This window comes from Cimex lectularius, unplaced genomic scaffold (genome assembly GCF_000648675.2).
Source record: "Cimex lectularius strain Harlan isolate CLEC.00 unplaced genomic scaffold, Clec_2.1 scaffold31, whole genome shotgun sequence".
Taxonomy (NCBI): domain Eukaryota; kingdom Metazoa; phylum Arthropoda; class Insecta; order Hemiptera; family Cimicidae; genus Cimex; species Cimex lectularius.
In genome coordinates this window covers 2,313,754-2,334,936 of record NW_019392645.1, presented here as the reverse complement: position 1 = coordinate 2,334,936, position 21,183 = coordinate 2,313,754, and the positions used below count along the sequence as shown (strand labels likewise).

Below are 21,183 nucleotides of genomic sequence, written 5' to 3'. Positions count from 1 at the left end.
AGCATTTGTTTCATAGCTACAGCATGTCCGTGGAGAACACAATGACTGCTGCTGTAAAGTAAAAAAAACTTTCATTTTCACTACTCATTGTTATTAATATTTTAATTTTATTTATTCATTCTACATTTATTTTTGTAATTATTCCGATACTACTTAATAAACATACAAATTGAATAATATGCAAAGTAAGGCTAATGCCGTCTGCCAGAGTTTGGCAGTAATAAGAGAGAAATATTCACTAAAAATAAATATTAATGTTAAGTATGTATACAATAGTAAGAATTATCAAAATTAAAGAAACAATATAGAAAACAAATATTTCCAGTGAGTAACATTTATATAACAACAAAAAGTCTGATTACTCATAATAATAATTAAAAAGTAAGGCAAGGTATTTTTAAAATAAATTAATTTTTTATAAGTGGTTACGTCTAAATATTTGGTCCATTTTAAAGGATTAGGGGGGTAAATAAAACACAAATAAAATCTCTCATTTGTGTTTAGAATTGGATTTTGTAAATAACTCTTTGAATAGTCATTATCTTCTTAGTTGGTTTTTTTGTAAAGCTTCTTTCTAACATTCCAGTGGTTTGATTTTTTTTTATGTTGTACCATTTTTAAGTTTTAAATTTCTTTGAGTAATAGTTTTAAGTGAGCCAGATTTGGTTAGAATCATAGCATTGTTGGAAGATGGAAGAAGTCAAGCTTTTGTGGCCAGAGTGATTAACGTTCCCACAACACTGTCCGAAGGGTCTTCCATCACTACCAAGATGCCAAAAGTTTCTCAAGAAGGCATGGATCAGGCCGTCACACATCTCAGATAAATGATCGTTTTATTGTTTTGAAAGTACTCCATAATCGACATTCTACTGCTGTTAAGATCAAGCCAGGACTTTATATTAAAGAGTTAGGAGTCACACCCTTTTCACTACATATTTCATCGATAGTAAATAAATCTTTTAAGCTTCCTAGGGTTTATTTCTCACAACGCTCATAATTGCAATAATATAATAGCCTTTAAACAACTCTATTGCTCCCTTGCCCATTCTAATCTTGAATTCTCTTCTGTCTGCTGACCTTGTCTTTTCTGTCAGAAACATTCTTTAGAACAAGTTAAAAATAAATTCTTTAAATTCATCTCCTTCAAAATAAATATCCTTATCTTTAATCTACAATAGAATCGATTGTCATATATTACTTTCTAACCTAAATTTCCATGTTTTGCTCTATAATCAAAGATTTTCTTCTATTTGCCTTGTATTCCTCATGATTACGTATACTCTTTTAATTCTACTGAATTAATTATAATAATGTTTATTATAATTATAATTATGTTTCTCCTTTCAAAGGATGTGAAAATGCATTTGCATAGTCAGTTTACATTTAAAATGTTAATATAACTGCACAATTTGCTGTTCGTTTGACACAAAAGTTCTCATTTTAAAAATAAACTATTTTTTCAATAAAAATAAAGAAACAATGTAATATATGCCATTTCATATTAACTAAAAGAATTTTAAAAAAATAAATAAAATCGTTGACATGTAAAGCTTTTACTCTACTGAAAATATGACAAAAGCAAAATTTACCTAAAATCAACTTCCAACTTATACATATAAATACATATACAAGTGTAATGTATATATGTTTATACATACTGTATAAAAATATGGTTATTGTAATTTTAAATTGATTCATATTTAGCTTCAATCCTTTCATTAAAACCATAATTTCGAAGATTATTAAGTGATCCTTCTCGTGCAGTACTCATAGTTATCATATTTATGATTCCAATTCCCAGCCACTTTATTATTTCACCTATAATTATATGCTCAAAAACTTTTTCAATACATGGAATTATTTAGATTTCACATTTTTTCTTCTTCTTTTAAGCATAGATATTGAGAAATTTTCAGACACAATTAATTCAATGTTCATTTGTTGCTTTTTATTTCTACTTTTTTTTGCTTCTGTGGTTTATTTTAATAAATGTACATTATACAAGCATTTTTAAAATTGAGGTACAAAATGTTTTACAATAAGTTGTTCTTCTGAGTATTAGACACAAACAGTATTTGAGATTGGGCAGACAACTTGAATGAACAATCAAAGCAATTAATGTAATTAACAGAGTTCATTCTCTGGAATCACTAGGAATCATTTTGCTCATCTCTACCATGTTCTGGAAAAAAATATTATTATTATTTGAGTTATTGTTAGGTTAGGTAGATTTATTGTTAAATTAGATCAGGTTAGGTAGAGTACCATTTTCATAATACAGGGGAGGGTTCACATGGGTTAGGATAGGTAGGATTAGGGTTAGGTAGAGTTATTGCTAGGTTAGAGTGAGTCATTGTTAGGTAAAGGTTTAAGTAGAATTATTATTGATAAGGTATTGTTACATTAGGTTAAAGGCTAAGTATATTTTTTTTTCATTTATTAGGTTTTGTGGTCCGCTTGACCAAATAAGTTCTTTTCACCTAATTAATGTTTAATTAAGGTTTTGGTTGAGATAAAAAAGGAAAAAAGGAGGGAATTGAGAAATGGCAAACAGGAGGGAAAATTCAAAAAGTGGGGTTGAGTTCGGAGCTAAGTATAATTATTTTGATACATAGAGTTATTGTTAGGTTAAGTGGAATTATTGTCGGTTAGGTAGAGTTATTGTTACTTAGCCTTAGGTTTAAGACTAGGGTTAGCTATGTTAGTTAAAGGTTAGATAGAGTTATTCTTGGGTCAAGTTAATTTAAGGTAGAATTATTTTTGGGTTAGGCAGGTAGGTAAAAGTATTCTTAGTTAGGGTTAGGCAGAGACGTTAGAGGGTAGAGAAGGTAGAGTAATTGTTAGGTTAGGGTTAGGTAGAGTTATTGTTAGGTTCTGGTCAGGATGCTATTGCTAAGTTATGTAGGATTAGGTAGTTATTGTTAGGTTAAGTAGAGTTATAGTTAGGTTGGGGTGAATCATTATTAGGCTAGTTTAGAATAAGTTAGAGTTATTGTTAGGTTGGGTTAGACAGAATATTTGTTAGGTTAGATGTTAGATAGAATTATTTTTGGTAAGATAAAGTTACCCCCCGCTAGATTAGGGTAAAAGAGAGTTGTTAGTTTAGGGTTAGTTATAGTTATTGTTAGGTTAGGACTAGGAAAAGTTACTGTTATGTTTAGGTTAGATAGCTATTTGTTAAGTTATATAGGGTTAGGCTAGGTAGAGGTATTTTTAGGTTAGAGTTATTGTTATGTTAGGTAGTTATTCTTGGGTTAGGCTTAGGAAGAAATATTATTTGTTTAGGAAGTATATTGTTTTGAGTTGTGAACTAATTATTTCATGTCCATGATTCAATATTTTTCCATGAAGCGAAGAAAAGACGTTAGTGGTAAACATGAGTTTACTTGAACAGGACATGTTTAAAAGCAAAGGAAATAATTGTTTACACCAACAGCTTGAAAAAGGAGAAAAAATCTTGACTGTCAAAACCAAATTTTTGTCCATTACCTGTAATTTTTCAATAGTATCTGTCCAGTCGATTGCTGCAATCTTTGGCACGATCTCACAGAAAAGCTTTTGCACCTTCTGTGCATTAGCTTTAAATGTGGCCATTACCTCACTCACATCAACGACTGTGTTGTGCCAACAGTCGTAATCGGTGGCCATCGCCACCGCAGCATAGCACAATCCTGCCTCCTTTGCCAGTGGTGCCTAATAAAATAAGTGTAAGATCAACATATGTACAAATAGGCCAAGACAAAATTTCTTATACACATACATTGTACAGATAACTTATTTAAAATTAAATGTTTATAAGCTATTAATTGCATAGTGTCATACCTCAGGAACTAAAGTCATATTGACCAAATCAGCACCCCATGACTTGTACAGAACACTTTCAGCCTTGGTTGAAAACCTCGGTCCTTCGATTGTGACTGCAACACCATTTGGATGGAATCTTAAATTCAGTTCCTTGGCAGTCTCTATGATTAGTTCTCTAGTCTTGTTACAAAATGCCGGCTCCATCGGGATGTGACAAACGTGCGGACATGGACCTTTTCCATCGAAAAATGTTTGCTCACGTGAATAGGTCCTATAAAAAGGTTTATCAAAGTAGTTATTTACTAGAAAATAAAGATCCAAAATTATATGTATCACTCTGACCAAAACAATACATTACTAACCTATCGATAAAAGAATCAACTATGACGAAATCTCCTGGACGGATTTCTTCTTTTAAAGAGCCAGTTGCTGTTGAAACAATGACGTGAGTACAACCGACAGATTTCAGTGCCCAAATGTTTGCCTTGTAATTGACATTACTTGGGTTGATGGTGTGTTTCCTCCCATGCCTGTTGAAAAACATACCAAAATATAATTTAATTGTATTCATGATAAATAGAAATTTATTAAATTATAAATTATCTTAACGTACCTTGCAAGGACCACACAAGAAACTCCAGATATTTTCCCTTCAATAAGAACATCAGACGGGCTTCCGAATGGAGTTTCGACATATCTCACTATTGGATTTTTAAGTATGTCAGGGTTATTTAACCCTGAACCTCCAATAAAACCAATCTGAGAAAATTTAGTTTATCATCAATAAAGTAAAAGTGGTTTATTTTTATTGAACATATTGTCCAGATATTTAAATATGAACAAATCAAATTATTTGTTGTGGACCCCTTCTTCTGATTGTTGGAGAAAATAGATTTGCTTTATCGTTTATTGCACTTGGTAGATAACTCATTTTGTCTTCCTTTGAGTAAATTAAGAGTGAATGTGTAGTGGACAGATGGAGGAATTATCAAGTACTCCATCGCCCCACTTGAGACAATAGTATGCAAATAGGAAAGAATTAGTGAGAGTGCCTTAAAAACGCATTTGGAGGTGAAAATACACAAATGTGTTTTTACTTGATCAATTTCACGTTACCAGGGAGTGTGCATGGGTTAAACTAAGTAGGGTTAGGGTTAGGTAGAGTTATTGTTAGGTTAGTTTAGCATTAGGTAGAGTTACTTTACATAAAGTTATTATGAAGTTGGATTGGGCAGATTTATTGTAATGTTAGGTAGATTTATTGTTAGGTTAGATTAGGGTTAGACAGAGTTATTGTTACTTTTTAGAAAATATAGTTCAACTCACATAAGTACTACTTACTTTACAGTAAGTTACTTCTGAGTGTAGAACTATCTTTTCCAAAAGTGAACTGCCGTACTCACTTCAGCTTAAATCATTTCTGTGAGTTACTGTTAGGTTAGGTAGATTTATTGATAGGTTAGTTTAGTTTAGTATGATAGAGTAACTGTTAGGTAAAGCTATTGTAAGGTTAGATTAAGCAGAGTTACTGTTGGGCTAGGTAAAGTTAGGTAGAGTTATTGTTAGATTAGATTAGAGTTAGAAGAGTTACTGTTAGGTTAAATAAAGTTTTTTTATTTATTTTTTATAAGCGTTCATAACACAAAGGACATATCAAACCTCAGGGAGTTGGTGTTTTTGAACAAAGCAGTGCAAGTAATCTTTATTAAAAAACTTCCCTACTCATAGTTAGTTGTTCTCAACAATCCAGATTTCAAGTTTATAACTCATCATCAGGTTGAAGGAACCCGAAACCCCCAATGTTATATGGTACAGTCAAAATTTACAAGGAAATCCTACCTAGAGACGAGTAGTGTCCTTTTATAATTCTCCATGCCAAAAATTCGGGATTAGAATTGATAAAATAATTAAAGCTCACACCAATTTCAAACCTACATTCGGTATTAACGATTCTTTAGTATTGATAAAACAATTAAAAAACATAAATATACCTAAAACTGAATTTAGTGTCATTTAATGACTGTACAACACTTATAAAACAAAAACTTCTATTAGGATAGGATTCTATTAACAAATTTGTAAAAAAGGATTTAATGTAAGACCTCTTAAATGTAAGCCTATCTAATTAAAATCAATAATAAATTTTATGAAATGAAAATGTTACCAATGGGGTCTCTATTACCCCAACTTTGTGCCAAAATGGATAATTTTTTAAAAATTATTTTCAAATCAAACAATAAATTAATTAAATCGATACAAATTAATCATTAATTTATAATTATTTTCTTAAAATATTAATTAATATAATATTTAGTTGTGTTATAATTCACACTTTTATTAAAAATCAGCTTTTCATTGGAACATTGTGTTGGCGGGGGATCACTCTTACAACTTGTGTCGAGAGACATGGTTGTAAATTCTTTCAACCTGATGATAAGCTATAAGCTTGAAATCTGGATCATTGAAAACAACTAACTGTAAGTAGAACTAACTTTTCATAGAGATTGAACAACTCACTCCACCATTTATCATTTCTTGTAGTGTAAGTATGTCGGGTTGGAATGCAGGACCACTTTATTCGAACCCAGGATGTTTACCTTGCAGTGATTATTAGGTTGGGTTAAGGGCTAAGTAGAATTATTATTGGTTAATAAAAGTTATTGTTAGCTGTTAAGCTTTAGGGTTAGATTGATTTATTCGTAGGTTAAGACAGGGTTAGGTAGTTATTTTTAGGTCAGTATAGGATAGGGATAGATATAAAAGAGGCGGCCACAAGGCTTTTTGCACCTCGACCTGAGTAGGTCCAATTCTGATTGTGCTCCAGTGTTTTATTCTATAACCCATTGGCCAGCTATAAGTTGTTTTCAACCTCCATAGTCTTGACAGCGGTTCCTTAGTGTGCTCTTGCTTGGGGCTTTTCCTCTGAGATGCAAGAATCTGCACATACATAGACTTTCAAAAAAGCATAAAACGTTTCTGCGGACTCCTCTTCTTCCTGGCACTATCTTTTCAGAGTTTCTGCTGGCTGTACTCCTATCTGGTGTATGTATAATTGTAATTGATGGCGATATTAAATACACTGGACAAAGTGGCAGAGAAATTAAAACGAGAATTACAAAACACTTCCTAAAATTAAACAAATTTTCTGAATTTAAGGACCTTCTAAAGGAAACAAAACACAATTTAAATACAACATTGTTGCACAGTTTCAATAAAGGGGGGGGGGCTAGGTTGTTTTGAGAAATTTGAAACAAAAAATGTAAAATTAAACTTGGAGATAAATGCATAAATAATATAATACAGTTTGATCTACCTCCTATTTTAAACATCTACTTAAATAATATTTGATATAAAAGTTAACCACTAATTAAAAATTCTTTTCTTACAGTATTTATTTGGATAATGCTTAGTTATATTGAAATTCACGTTTTTTTGCACTTTCAAAATTGTGCGGCATCAAAGTTTCTCACTGGAACGTCGCGTTGTCGATTTCATTCTTACAATTCATGACGTGTTGTACTACCTTCCCTGATGATGAGCGTTTAAAGCTTGAAATCTGGATTGTTGAAAACAACAAACAAATCTTTTATAGTTGAGGTTTTGTTAGGTTAGGTAGAGTCACTGTTAGGTTAAGTAAAGTTATTGCTAGGTTGGGGTGAGTCATTGTTCGGTTAGTATAGGATTAGGCGTATAACAACCCGGACTACCCAAACCCCGAAGTCGGTGATCGGCCACGACAAGCCACACGTCACAAGTTCAATTCTACAGTTATGTATATTATGTGCAGAGTTGGGCTCTTTATAAATTAATCAATCAAAAGTGGAGATTGATGAAAGAAGAGAGTTAAAAATACGCGAGGCTTTTGTAACTGTCACGCAGTAATGTAATTGAAAGGAACGCAAGTCAATAATTTTCAGTCAGAATAAAGAATAATTAAAAAATTCAGCTGCTGTAGATTTTGTGCGTTTTTTTCCATGGGAAAGCTTTTTGAGGGGGGTATCTTACTATAAAGATAATAAGTTTATCTTTATTATAAAGATAAAGAAGATTATTTGGAAAACGTGAGATGCGGTATGGTGTGATGTAGGTTTAGAAAAACATTTCCTTTATTGTGCCAACGTTTCGATCTTTATTGAGATCATCTACAGGGCGTGTGATTTATAAACATTGTTTAAATTATACAAATATACAACCTACATGTTTTTGTATAATTTAAACAATGTTTATAAATCCCAGACCCTGAAGATGATCTCAATAAAGATCGAAAGATTGGCACGATGAATTAAACACCACACATTTTATTTTTAAATCTATTCGAACAATGGACAATTTCTTTAATTAACAAAAGCTAAATAAATAAATATACACTGTACAATTATATTTTAAAGGGTTAATTACAAATTTATTGACGGGCCAAGTCGTTCCTTGTGAGGAATAGTTCCTTCATTAAATTGAACTGGTTCTAACGAACTGAATAATTCAATGCTTTTAGGATAAGCAAAAATATTAAAGTGTGTTTTATCTTGCTTTATTTTGAAAAAATATAATAAAATAAAAAAAATATGAAGAAGTATTAGTTCAATAAAAAAAATGAACGGATCTTTTTCGGGAATAGCACGACTATTCCCTAGTTCTAGTTCGCTCAACTAAACATCTCTAGTTTGACTTGTTTTTTACCTTCGTGTTTACGAAAACGGATGTTTTCTATCCAATTATAAGCTTTTCTTATCAGCTTTTGAACTGATTAAAAATATTTAAACATTTTAAAGAAAAATCGCAAATCTCTAAATTTAAACTCTCGGGTGGGGGCTGTCTTATCACACGTCAGCCAAGGATAAACCGTAAGTCTTTTATTTATATCAAAATTTCTTAATTATTTAAATGTATTTGTACATAAAATTGTGCTTCAGACACTTGTGGAATTTAAATTGTGACCTTTTTCAATTTATTAAACAGTGAAAAGAAAAGTAGAAATGATTAAAACTACCGGGTTATTAGGTATTGGAAGTACCTTGACTTTTCCCATTGTAGACGGTGAGCGTTCCTCGGTTTGATTGGGGTAAATGGCCAAGTTCGTTCAATGAGTTGAGAAGGTCGGCCGGTGATAACGTCGAACTGTGCCCTCTCACCTCATTCTCATTGGGGGAGTTAAACAGACAAATAATAAATAATAACAAAATCCTCCGCTATCCATCGGAAACAAAACTCACAATTCCCACGGGCAGAATAAATCCTTTAATTATCTAACTACACCGTAAAATAATTGTCCTAAATTAAGGGTGAGTAGAAAAAAAAATTCCCATTTTGTCTTAGAAAGTTGTTGATATTTAACACTTTACCCCCTTTAGTGAATCATAGAATGAAAATTATGCTAGGTATGAAATCCTAATGTGACATCATTGGAGGAGACAAATTACAGCCAGTGAATGCTTTTGCTCTGTGAAATCAACACGAATGAGCAAATTGAGAGTGAAAGGAGGCCTGTAGCACCCTAATAATGGGATTATGATAGCAGGTTGGCAGTTAGGCCTCTTTGGCAACTAGGTGGCTAGTTGATAGGTGTCAAGAAGTGTAGCCAGATAGCAAATGACTGAGAACAGCCTGATTCCATGGTCAATTGGAAGATACTGTACTACTATGATGGTCCATCTATACATTTCTGCTACTATAATTTGATCCTGAGTGATGTTGGTCTGACTATACTCGATCGGCTTTCAGTTCAGTGTTAGAAGTTTAGTGAGTTTTTTTTGGTGGCCCTGACAAGGGCCGGTGTTGTTTTGGAAGCATTGAGACGATGTATCGAACCCGGGACCGAGTGTGTGTGCTTGTTGGTAGAGAGCAGTTGGCTGAGCTCCGGGGCAGTGAATCGGTTGACTCTACATTGGTTGAGGGATCTCTGGTGCAGCAGTCAGCCGAATGCGGGGGTTTGCCTGTAGTCAAGTTGACTGTTGAGAAGGCAAGTTTGAGGCTAACGCTGAGAGTACCCTTGCCATTGTCGTAGGTGCTTCATTAGTGATAAGAGAGATCTCGTCGGAGAAACAAGTCTGCTGTTATTGTCGATTAGTGGTTGGTGAGAGCTCGTCGGGTAGACAAATCTCGAGGTATGAGTGAGACCTCATCAGGTTGACAAGTCTGAAGCCAGTGGGGCAGTGCCCCTGAATATATATGCACTGTCTCTGCATAGTGGAGGGTGAGACCATTCCAGAACCGGTAGTGACACCTAACGGGTACTGTGGTAACTGTAGGTTTCCACTACAGAAGTATCACCCACTCTTTCATTTTCACTCAGATTCCATACAATCAGACATATTTTGATTTCGCAGGCACGGTTAAAGCTTTAAGTGCTGCCTGATTGTCAGATAGCATGGCTATCTTCATAAAGTGGATTCCAAGCCTTCTTTTATTTCCTGGCACCGTGTTAAGTATCTATAATTTCCAATTGAAAAATCCTATCCTGCCCTGGTTTGTAGTAAGTTCAGTCTTTGGATTTATACTGAGAACTCAGGCTCTTGAGCTGTTGGTACTGGAAAGAATTAGTCATAAGAGTTGTCTTTCCTTTCTGGTATATTGTTAAAGTTGAATTTGAGATTTGTGACCTTAGTAGGTCTTGAGTCAATGTGTTAGAGGATTAAAATTTGCTGATTTTTTTTTTCAGATAAGGAGTCAGAGCCAAAATGGATTGGAAGATGGTAATGAATATGATGCATATGGTGCAACAGTATGACTCACCGAGTTTACAACAGAAAGCACTCGACATGATTCCAAAAGGGGACATCTCTCGTAAAGCCTCAAGGAAAATGCGGCAGTTGCAGAATGCCATGATCAAGGGAAAAGTCCAACTTGATGAAAGTGTAGAATACGAGAAGCTATTTTTAGAAGAACTCGCAAAATGGTTTAAAAATGATTTTTTTAAATGGTTCAATGAACCCAAATGTGAAACCTGCAGCCTCAAGACGGTATTTAAACAGAAAATGTTAACATATTTTCATGAACAAGGAGATGTGACTGTAGAGGTAAGTAAAGGCAAGTTAAAAAACCATATTTATTATTATAGTGATTTCATTATTACATATTTACACTATTAGCTATAAACTGAGTTATAGGCAATTAATTTTTAGATTTACAAATGTCCAACATGTAGTCGGACCTATCTTTTCCCACGATATAGTGATGCAGATATTCTTCTCACCCAAAGGACTGGGCGATGTTCCGAGTGGGCTCAGTGTTTCACATTAATGTGCAAAGCTTTGGGATGGGACTCAAGATTTGTCTATGATGTGACTGATCATGTGTGGACAGAGGTGAAACATCTTTGCCTATAATAATTCTTTTTATCCATAAATAATATGAATCCATAAGTATCCATAAAGAAGAAAATATGCTTGATCTAGATTTACTCTACATTGCAACAAAGGTGGATTCATGTCGATTCATGTGAAGCAGTTGTTGACCAACCGTTACTATACGAACTCGGATGGAAGAAAAAGCTTAGTTATGTAATCGCCATGGATCCCATGGGAATACAAGATGTGTCTTGGCGTTACTCATGCAACCATAAAGCTTTGAGGGAAAGACGTTCTTTACATTTCGAAAGCCAGCTATTAGATAAAATACTACATATCCGACAAAAACTGTAAGTAAAGGACATAATATTTTTCTAACCTTTTATCAATGTACTCATATAAAGTATTGAGTTGAGAATTAAGTCCTGTCCAAATGTTGAAAAAATAATTGTTTTATATATTTGTTGTTTTCAACTAAATAAATGTTGCATGTTTATTGATAATACATTTGTAAGAGAGATATTATTTCTGTGAAGATGTTTTTGTGATTTTAAAAAGCAGTGTCAGGTGAAAAGTGGTGGTTTGCAATGACGATCTATCAGTTTTAGAACATAGAAGATTGTTTTTAACTGGGCACCCAAAACTTTGCATTACTGAGGAGTGCTCACGGATTAGGTTATATATGGTTAGGGTTAGGGACGGGTTTAGTTAGGTTATGTATGGTTAGGGTATGGGATGAGTATTTTACATTCAAAGCTCACTGAAATATTTTTGGTTAGGTTAGCCAGGGTTAGGGACTAAGGTTTGTGTTCTTTATTCTTTATTATTAAGTATATTACAATTAATTAAGGTTTTTTTTAGTTGAGATAAAAAAGTCAATGACACGAGCGGGATTCGAACCCACGATCTTCGGCTAGATACGCTGCTGCTCTACCATTTGGTACCAAACTATGATTCTAGAGGGTCATGAGTCGGCACTCCTGAACCCAAGCACCATTTCCTTTTCCTCCCATCTGAGCCTCATTTTAAAAACCATGTATTTCACAATCCTTTTTTTGGCCCTTTTCCACTTTGATTGAATAAGTCTTCAAATTCCAAGGAAACCAAATAGAAGAGTACTAGTCAAAAATACTCCTAACAATACCAAAGAGGATAATTTTAATTATTTCCAAATTTGTAAAGTCTGAGCTGTTCCTTTTAATAAAGCCCAGATTGCGGTATCCTTTAGAAACCACTTGTTCAATATTCTTTTTAAATGTTAGTTCATAGTCACTACACATCACACATGCCAAGATAGTTGATTTCAGAAACTTTGCCAACTGCAGTGCCACCCATAAAATAAGTTCAGGAAAACCTCTTTCTATAATTATAAAAAGAAACATAAAAACATTCAGTATTAAGATCTAAATTATTAGTGGTGGATTAGGGTTAGGGTCAGAATTAGAGATGGTTAAGGGTTAGTTAACATATCTATGATTACATGGGATAGAAATGGATATGTAAGGTATGGTTAGTGAAGGGTTAGGTTAGGTGATGTGTAATGGTTTGGAATGAGTAATTTTCATTCAAACCTAACTGAAATATTTTCGGTTAGGCAAGGTTTAGGTTGGGGATGGAGTTAGGGTTAATTATATAGGATTCGGTTAGGTGTAGATTTAGGTTGTGTGTCCATAATTAAATGGGTTAGAAATGGTTAGGTTGGGTAAGATATGGTTAGAGTTAGGGCTTGAGATAAGTATTTTACATTCAAAGATCTGAAATATTTTCAGTTGAGCTAGGAATACTTCAATTAAGCAGGGTTAGTGGTAGTTATGGTTAGGGTCAGAGTTAGAGATGGGTTAGGGTTAGTTACATAGGATTAGAGGTTAGGTAGGTTTAGATTGCATATCTATGTTTAAATGTTTTTGTGTGAAGTGGAGAAAATATGCGTTTTTGTAAATTCTTTGGAGCATTTAAATTTAATTTAATAAAATTAAATCAATCTGTCTCATGTCATTGACTAAGGGCATTAGGATAAAACAATGTACAACCTTAGTCACTGTAAACAATATCCAAGCTTGTTCACTATAAACAATATAAAAACTTGCTTACTATAATAAAAGAATAGCCAAAATAATGATAATAAAATAGAAACGTAAATTGGACAGTACTTAATAACTAACAAACTGAGCGTGCTACTTTCATGTGTTCTTTCATGTTCTTCCAGCCAAAACAATCTGTCGCCTTCCAGACTTAAATTCTATCAAACTCGCCTCGCAAGAGAAATCGGTGAATTGATGTGCGAACCCCAATCATCTAATGGTACCTATTCTGGGCGGACGTCCGGTTCGGAAGAGTGGAGAAAGGCTAGGGGTGAATTAGGATGTATAAATTCTGGTTATTGTTGGAGCCCTACACCTCTCGAGGTTATTATAATTGTCATATATAGCATAGCTCGTTTTGTGCCTTCAATAAAAATTATTTTACTTAAAGGCATCACTTTACTTAATTAATTACAATTTTCTGAAATCACATAAGAGTCGTAAGAAAAATATTTTATGACAAAACAAAGTCGTGGTTATTAGTAAGATTAATTGTGAAATTAAATATTCATCCACCTATCCTATTCACCTTACCTAAGGGAGAACCCATACCAACGGACCATAGCCACTTTACTAATTTTTAATATATACACTTAGATATATAATATATAAATTTTTTTAAAATTATTTTTCTATGAATCGTCATGTTATTGAATATATAGAATTATAGATATATTAATACATGACAATTTACGTGGCCTTTTATTATGTGAGTATTTGTTTTACACGGCAAATTTACCTCAATTTATGTAGAATTGATTTACGCGATCTTCTTTTATGTGGCCAGATATGTACATACATATTTTTGTGTAAATTTTAGAATTGACAATTTTATACAGTCAATGTTGTGAGATTGAATGGTGGAACATGTGATGCAGAACGAAATTTTGTTGCGGTAGGCCTGTACAAGGCGTTGTCTTTGGCCGCTGGGCCATAGTGCGGGAGCAAACAGTGTGACTTTTGATGTTGAGAGGAACTCATTGTTACTGTACTATTAAATTTATAATTAATATTTTTTAATGTTAACCCAGTCATGTCTACAAATTTTCAATCACACGAAAGAAGAGAAAGTCCATCGACTTGAAGAAGGAGAAAAACCTACAGCAATTGCTAGGGTGTACAGAATGAATGAATCCATTGTCCAAACAGTCAGGAAGAAGGCAAACATTAGGAGTAGTGCGGCCTCTGGTGCCTTATCAAGTTTATGGTGTTTATCATACACAAGAAACCCTGAAATAGAAAGTATGGAGAAAGAACTGATCATTTGACATTGATTGACAAAAAAAACTTATAAATTGTTTCAATAAATATTTAATTAGTTTAGATACTTCTGTTTTCTAAAATGTCTTAATTATTTTTTTGTTAAGTTATGTGAAATAAATATGTACATATGTATTTCTAAAACTTTTACTAGCTTTTTTGACCAATATTTACTCAATTTACACAATTTTTGTTCCCGTACATCAAATCCACTTGGAACAACGCATATTCGTGTATATCGAGGGAAGGGTGCATATTGATTGGAAGTTGTGTTATCTAGTGGAACCTTTTTAACATTACTGTATACGTGTTGAACTCATTCTGGCAAAGATTTTTTATTTTTCCCAAGGGTTTTATGCTTTTTCAGCTTTCTAAACACTTTGTTTTTAATTAGATATACAATTATAAAATTATTAGTTTGATTTGGAAGCAATAATTTTTTTTTGTCATGGTTGTTCATGATTTTTTCAGGTTGACCGAAAGATCATGGAAATAAAATATAACTGCTCAATGGATGTTTATAAAAGATCCGTTACTGACGAAAGTTTTAATGGTTGGGAGAATTTTGTATTCTCATATGGCAATATTTTTCGCAAAGTGGAATCTGATTGGATGAAAAGCTATTTAGCCAGAGAAGGTAATTGTGCTATTATAATTTTTATACGCTTTTAATTTTTAAGGTACTCAATCACAATAAAATTTACATTTTTCCCCCACTAATTATTTTTTTATAAACAATATTACTTCAAATGATTTACTTAGATACCTTTCTTATGTTACAAAAGTTGTGGAATCTTTGATGTTGGCAAGATCTTTTTTTAAATTTTTTTAAATATTATTTTTGTACTAAAAATAATAATAAATAATTTGTAATATTTTCATATTATTTTAATGTTTTCTCTGTTTGCAGAAAATTCTGATAAAGGGAAAATTTCTTGGAAGATAGACGTATCAGGATCTGGATTGTTTATTGATAAAGTTGTTATTAAATGCTCTTATCTTGCCTTGGAAGATGCTGAGGTGGTTTGGTCTGTGTCATCAGGTAGGATATTTATCTAAAGTATTATTCAATTTTTTAAGTTTTCTATTTCAATACAGAAATGTAATAAATTATTTAATATTTAACCAACAAATGTACAAAGCATTTTTTTCTCTATAATCTATTAGTTAACTAACCATCCTTTGCCTAACCCTACGTAACCTAACCTGTCTCTAACACAAGCCTTGCTTAGCCTCTTGTACCTAACACTAACTTTACTTTTAACATGTCCTAACACTAACCCCATCTAATCTAACCTTACACTACTTCTAACAATAACTCTTGACCTAATAATATACCCTTGTCTAATATTCCTACCTAAACTAATCTAACTTGTCCTTAACACTAGATGTACCATACTTAACCATTCCTTCGCTAAACTACACCTTCCTTAACACTAACCCTGACTAATCTAACCCATCCTTAACATTAATCCTAACTTGTCCCTATTACTAAACTGTACTTAATCTAACCTTACCTAAACTAAACTCTCCTATCCCTAACACTACCTAACTAATCCTAACCTGTTTCTAATGCTACGTAACCCTAAACGTAACATAACCCAACCCAACACACCTAACCCAATCCACATGCACTCCTTGACAAAATGATCAAATTTTAATAAGAATAGTGTATCCAGCAAAAAAACATACCCATGTTAATACAAATAAGTCCGTAACTACTTATAATTTTTTATATTAAAAAAGAACCTATCTTAACTCTCAAGAAAGAGAGTCAGATAAACCATTTATGCAAATGACCCATAAATTCTGCCACATATATACAATACAATGTAGGAAAAATTTAGATTGGTTTTGTTATATCTATGTGTAAAGATACATTGTAAAATCATAAATAATTAAAATAGTCTTGAAATACAGTTTATGAAAATTAAAAATGACAAGCCATAATAACATTAAATATTAACAATCAATTTACTAAAACAATTATGTTTACAAAACTAAGGAGAGATGTTAATATTTTTATTTCAGGTGGCTTTGAAAAAGAAATTGATAAAATAAGCAATGATTCACATAAACCTGATCCACACCTTTCTGGTTCTCAGTCAGCTGTAGCTCATCCTAATTTCATAAATGGTACTAATTTATATATTCATTATTTTATTGTATCATAAAAACAATCACTTCTTTATAAATCAGTGTTTTTAGTTTATGCATTGATGGAAATTTAATGTCTGTTTATTTTAGAGTCTGTTATGAGTTTACATCATGAAGATGGTGTTGAAGAAATTTTGATAAACGTTAAATTGCAGAAAGGCAGCAACTGGCAGCATGCCCAAATATTCCGACAAGACCTTGAAGATAAATCCTTGGATTTAGGATTTACAATTCATCTCAAGTAATATGTGTGAGTGGGTGATTAATTACTTATCTATTTAGCTATGAATAATATGTAGTTAATATGTAATATTCACTTACATCAATTAGTCAATGAAAAACACATAATCTCACAAGAAATTAAACATAATCATTGATTAGAAGGGATATCCAGACTTAATCCGTAAGAAATACAGAGAGACTAAAGAATTGTGAGATTTTTGTTTAAGCCTGTTGACATTGAGACATATACAGTGGCATGACCCTTGACATTTAACAAAATTATAAAAAAAAAGACATGATGATGGAGAGACTAGGATGGTCAGATACTGCCTGTCCATAATGTTTTGTCCTGGTATTACATATTTACGCTTATTAAAAAAAGGCGTTTTTTGTGAATGTCTAAAATCAATTATTGTTTCAGGATAAATGATTTCTGCCACTGTTTTCCAAAATTAGTTACCTAAAGTATGTTTTACATTATCATTTTTTATTACAATATATGGTATTCAGTGTACAACAAATATATTCGTTTTTATCTTGTCTTAATGTATTTATTACATTTAACAAAATTGGGTCCAATATTTGGAGGAAATGATGAGAGCAATGGAAACATTCTCAAGTGGCTGTGCTGCAGTGATCATCGTGAAAATCAAATGATATGAAATTTCCAATTTTCAAACAATTATTTATTCTTGTGTGACCTTGTTATTCTTTATAATTTTTTTTTAAATTAATCATCAGTGATATTTCTATGGCATAAAACTTATAAATTACATATGTCAGTTTGATTATTTTAGAATTTTTGTTACAAATTATACACTGTCTATGTCATTAATAACTAGTTGAGTTTTTTCTACATACAGTGCTCTCTCCCTAATTTGAACTTTGGTACTTTGAACATTCCAATAAATTATAAAAATTCAAGTATGAGAATTTTACATAAATAAAAAAATTCAAAGTATGAGAATTTTAAAAGAACATATGAAACATTATTTGTGGGGAGAGGAAAGAAGAGTGAGAAAATCACTAAATGTGAGAATCACAGCGAAATGGCTGTCTCAGTTAATCATTTCCATGAGGCGAAACATTTTGCAGCATATAATCTAAACAAGGTGAGCCATCAGTTTGTGCAAAACAAGCTTGCTGTTCATATCTACACCAATTGAAAAACACTTGTGTCAAGGTATCCACAAACATCAGTGTTAGTGATCATGGAGATACTTTTTGTTTGAGACAAAAAGTAAAACAAATGAAGAAAACACATTTCCTTCCATGTATGTCCTCTCTATTGTTCTTATTATAATGACTTACCTTTAGCATTCCACAAAAATCAATAGCTGTGATTCAGTTGGATTCAGTTCAGTTGGATGTATGCCTTGTCCATTCTAAAGCTCGAGACATTTCGAGTTTTATGTTTACACAGAGAGAAACAGACTACACAAAGCATTATTAAATAAATTTAAAAAAAGATTGATTTTTTTAAGAGAAATCTAATTTAATATTTTGTGTATGCAATAATGATAAAGTGTTGTGTTGTAATTGTTTCTTCGTACATTTGTATGTATTTTTTTAACACCCTTTATAATCTGAATACCCCTCCCCCTGCAATTAGTTCATATTACTGAGAGAGCAAGACCACTGTAGTTTCATTTAAAGCAAAGTTTTTTAATGAAAAAAAATGCCATTTTATATTGTTGTGATCTGCTACTAAGCAGTTTTATTAATAATAATTTGTTATATATATGAATGTATATGTGATTAATTATGCTCAGTTAAATAATTAAGAAAAAAGTGTAGTCAATAAATAATATTAACGAGCCATTTTGTGGGGAACAAGTTATATGTTTGTTGCCAATTCCACTCCTTATAATTCCTCTACTAGTGAAGATAGCGAGAAGCCAAAAAGCATCTAAAAAACTAAGACAGGAAATATTCGAAAAACCTTTGTCTATAAGTGCTAACATAAACAAAATCTCTAAGATTCTTGACTCTTTTGTTGCTGACAAGTAAATGATACTTTTAAAAAAAATCAATCCTGAGCAAGGTTTTGTCAAGGGGCGCTCTACTTCAACCAACTTACTTCTTTACAATGATTTTATTAATAAAAATCTTGACTTGGGTCACAGAGTTCATATTTTTACACTGAGATGTACAAGGTTTTTGCAGAGTTAACTTTCGGATTCTTCTTTCTTGACACGACTCCTTTTTGATTGGAAGGTCTTACAGGGTTGTGTACAATGGTTCCATCTCATTTTAATCTCAAATTCTTACCGGGGGCCCCTCAGGGCTCTCATCTTAGGCCAATACTTTTTAAAATATTATTTTTCAATGACATTTAATCAATTTTTCATTTTTCTTCGTACTCCAGTTTAGCTGATGACGTAAAGTTATTTTCCAATATTTCATCCATTGTGGATTATGAATTGCTTCAATTAGATTTAAATGCTTTCTTTACCTGGCATTGTGACAATGATTTGTGTGTCGATCAATCAAAATGCAAATACATTCAATTCAATGTGTCTTCTAAACCGAAGGATTGTGATTCTTGGTCATATTCCCTGGATGAAGTAAATGAAATAAATGACTTAGGTGTCATTTTTAATAGTAAATGTAATTTTTGTGATCATATTTCCAAGATTAGAAGTAAGACTTTAAAGAATCTTGGTATGGTCATACCTCATTGGGTGTAAAGTCCAGATTTGTTTGGGATTATATAAGGGCCCTGTCAGACAACATAGCCTGGTCTGGGTACCAGGGCACATAGGGCAGAGAGGCAATTAAGAGGCTGATAAATTGGCCAAGTAAAATTCAATAAGACACCTCTCGGCCCTGAACCCTTTCGTGGCATGCCAAACCAAAAAGAGTAGATTCATCAGGCAATGGATTAAAACTAACTCCTTGGTTCATGAGATTGTATTCCAGCCTGGTAAATGCCAGCTTAATGAAGGTCACAGTGCGTGGGTCTTAAAGAGGCCGACTCCTTTTAACCTTTAACCAAGGTAAGTTGCTTCTTTTGTTTGACTACTTTCTCATTATAGCTAATAGGATGCATGGGATTTAATCCGAGCAAACTAGATGGCTTTATCATCCTGCATGAGAAAGTAAATTTTAGACCAAATTTCAAACGTTAACTAAACCCAATGCCCGATGATTGTGACTTTCATGCTGTCAGGAATGAATTTTAGAAAAACACCTTTTTTTGCCAACGTTTCTATCTTTATTCAGGTCATATTCAGGGGTTGGGTGAAGTACAAAACATAATTATGCTGACTGGAAAAAATACAATACAAAAGTAATATAATTTTTTATAGCCTTATGAGCTTGCATATTAGCCAGAGTACATTTTGTTGATTACTTAATCATATATGGTAGGGGGGAAGGGTTAGGTGAAAAAAGTACCAGGGGTGACGGTGGGAACTGAACGAAGCGAAAGTCTATCAGACTGACCACGCTACCATTAATTTTTTTACTATTATTTTTTATGAACCAAGTATTTCATACTCACATAAAGTGAGGTGCTATTCTTGTGGTGTGATATTTGTTTCATTTGTTATGAAATGTGCATTTGTATTCTGCTGTTTTTATATGATTGTGATATTATATTGATATGATATATCACAATCATATAAAAACAGCAGAATATAAATTAACGTTTCACAACAATTTCACAAATCAGGACAAATATGACACCACAAGTATAGCTTCACATCTTATATGAGTATGAAATACTTGGTGCAAAAATTATAATATTTACATCTGTATTGTATGATTATTTTTTCCAATCAACACGTGTTTTGAAATTCGTCCAGGCCCTGAAGATGACCCCAATAAAGGTCGAAACGCAAAAAATGAAAAAGGAAATTACTTAATTCCTGACCACTCCTCACTACCTAAACAAATTCTTAAGTTTAACAAGAAGATTAAATTGCTCAAAAATGAATAGGGATATTTGTAATTTATTCTTATTGTAGTAATTTTAATTAAGTTAACTGATATATTCTTGTTAGTTGGATAATGCAATATAGAAAATACAAACCAAAAGTAAACAAATATTAATCACATTTTTAGTAACAGATTTACTTAAGAATAGTAAACATGAAGATTACTCATTTTAATCTCCGTTTTAATCTAGTTGTATTCTCTTTGACCTTGGAAAGGCATCATCTTAAACGAAAAGTTCTCAACATCATTGTGAGAAAGAGTAGTCAAGGTCACTGGCAAATGGATATTGCAGAGGAAGTTTGCGTTTCTCAGAGTGTGGTCCCCCGAGCTTTAGCCCCATTCTGAGAGACTGCAAGTGCCAATATAAGGCCTGGTAGATCTCTCATCTCAGTGCATTATGATGCTAAGGGAAATCAGAAATATTGTCTTTACTG

At 32.6% G+C, this 21,183-nt stretch overlaps 2 protein-coding genes across 6 annotated transcripts; one reads left to right on the top strand and one right to left on the bottom strand.

The window, feature by feature from the left end:
• Positions 1-2,061: 2,061 nt before the first annotated feature.
• On the bottom strand, positions 2,062-8,920 carry LOC106670470 (S-methyl-5'-thioadenosine phosphorylase-like). Its single transcript, XM_014400861.1, has 6 exons — positions 8,816-8,920; positions 4,418-4,563; positions 4,167-4,334; positions 3,823-4,075; positions 3,490-3,693; positions 2,062-2,182 (listed from the first exon to the last, which is right to left on the bottom strand). Exons 1-6 carry the CDS (start codon positions 8,828-8,830, stop codon positions 2,135-2,137), a joined length of 834 nt encoding a protein of 277 aa, XP_014256347.1. The 5' UTR covers positions 8,831-8,920; the 3' UTR covers positions 2,062-2,134.
• LOC106670469 (peptide-N(4)-(N-acetyl-beta-glucosaminyl)asparagine amidase) lies at positions 8,161-18,628 on the top strand. 5 transcript variants are annotated; one of them, XR_002910986.1, is made up of 11 exons: positions 8,161-8,645; positions 10,460-10,817; positions 10,923-11,105; positions 11,196-11,437; positions 13,294-13,492; positions 14,900-15,065; positions 15,339-15,470; positions 16,460-16,564; positions 16,741-16,835; positions 16,916-17,159; positions 17,229-18,628. XR_002910986.1 is itself a non-coding variant. In XM_024230441.1 (10 exons), exons 2-9 carry the CDS (start codon positions 10,479-10,481, stop codon positions 16,785-16,787), a joined length of 1,413 nt encoding a protein of 470 aa, XP_024086209.1. In that variant the 5' UTR covers positions 8,162-8,645; positions 10,460-10,478; the 3' UTR covers positions 16,788-16,835; positions 17,229-18,628. The 5 variants fall into 5 exon arrangements, 3 of the variants coding, with proteins under 3 accessions (XP_024086209.1, XP_014256344.1, XP_014256346.1); XR_002910985.1 differs by having other exon boundaries at positions 8,163-8,645; positions 16,676-16,835; XM_024230441.1 differs by lacking the exon at positions 16,916-17,159 and having other exon boundaries at positions 8,162-8,645.
• The last annotated feature ends 2,555 nt before the right edge of the window (positions 18,629-21,183 follow it).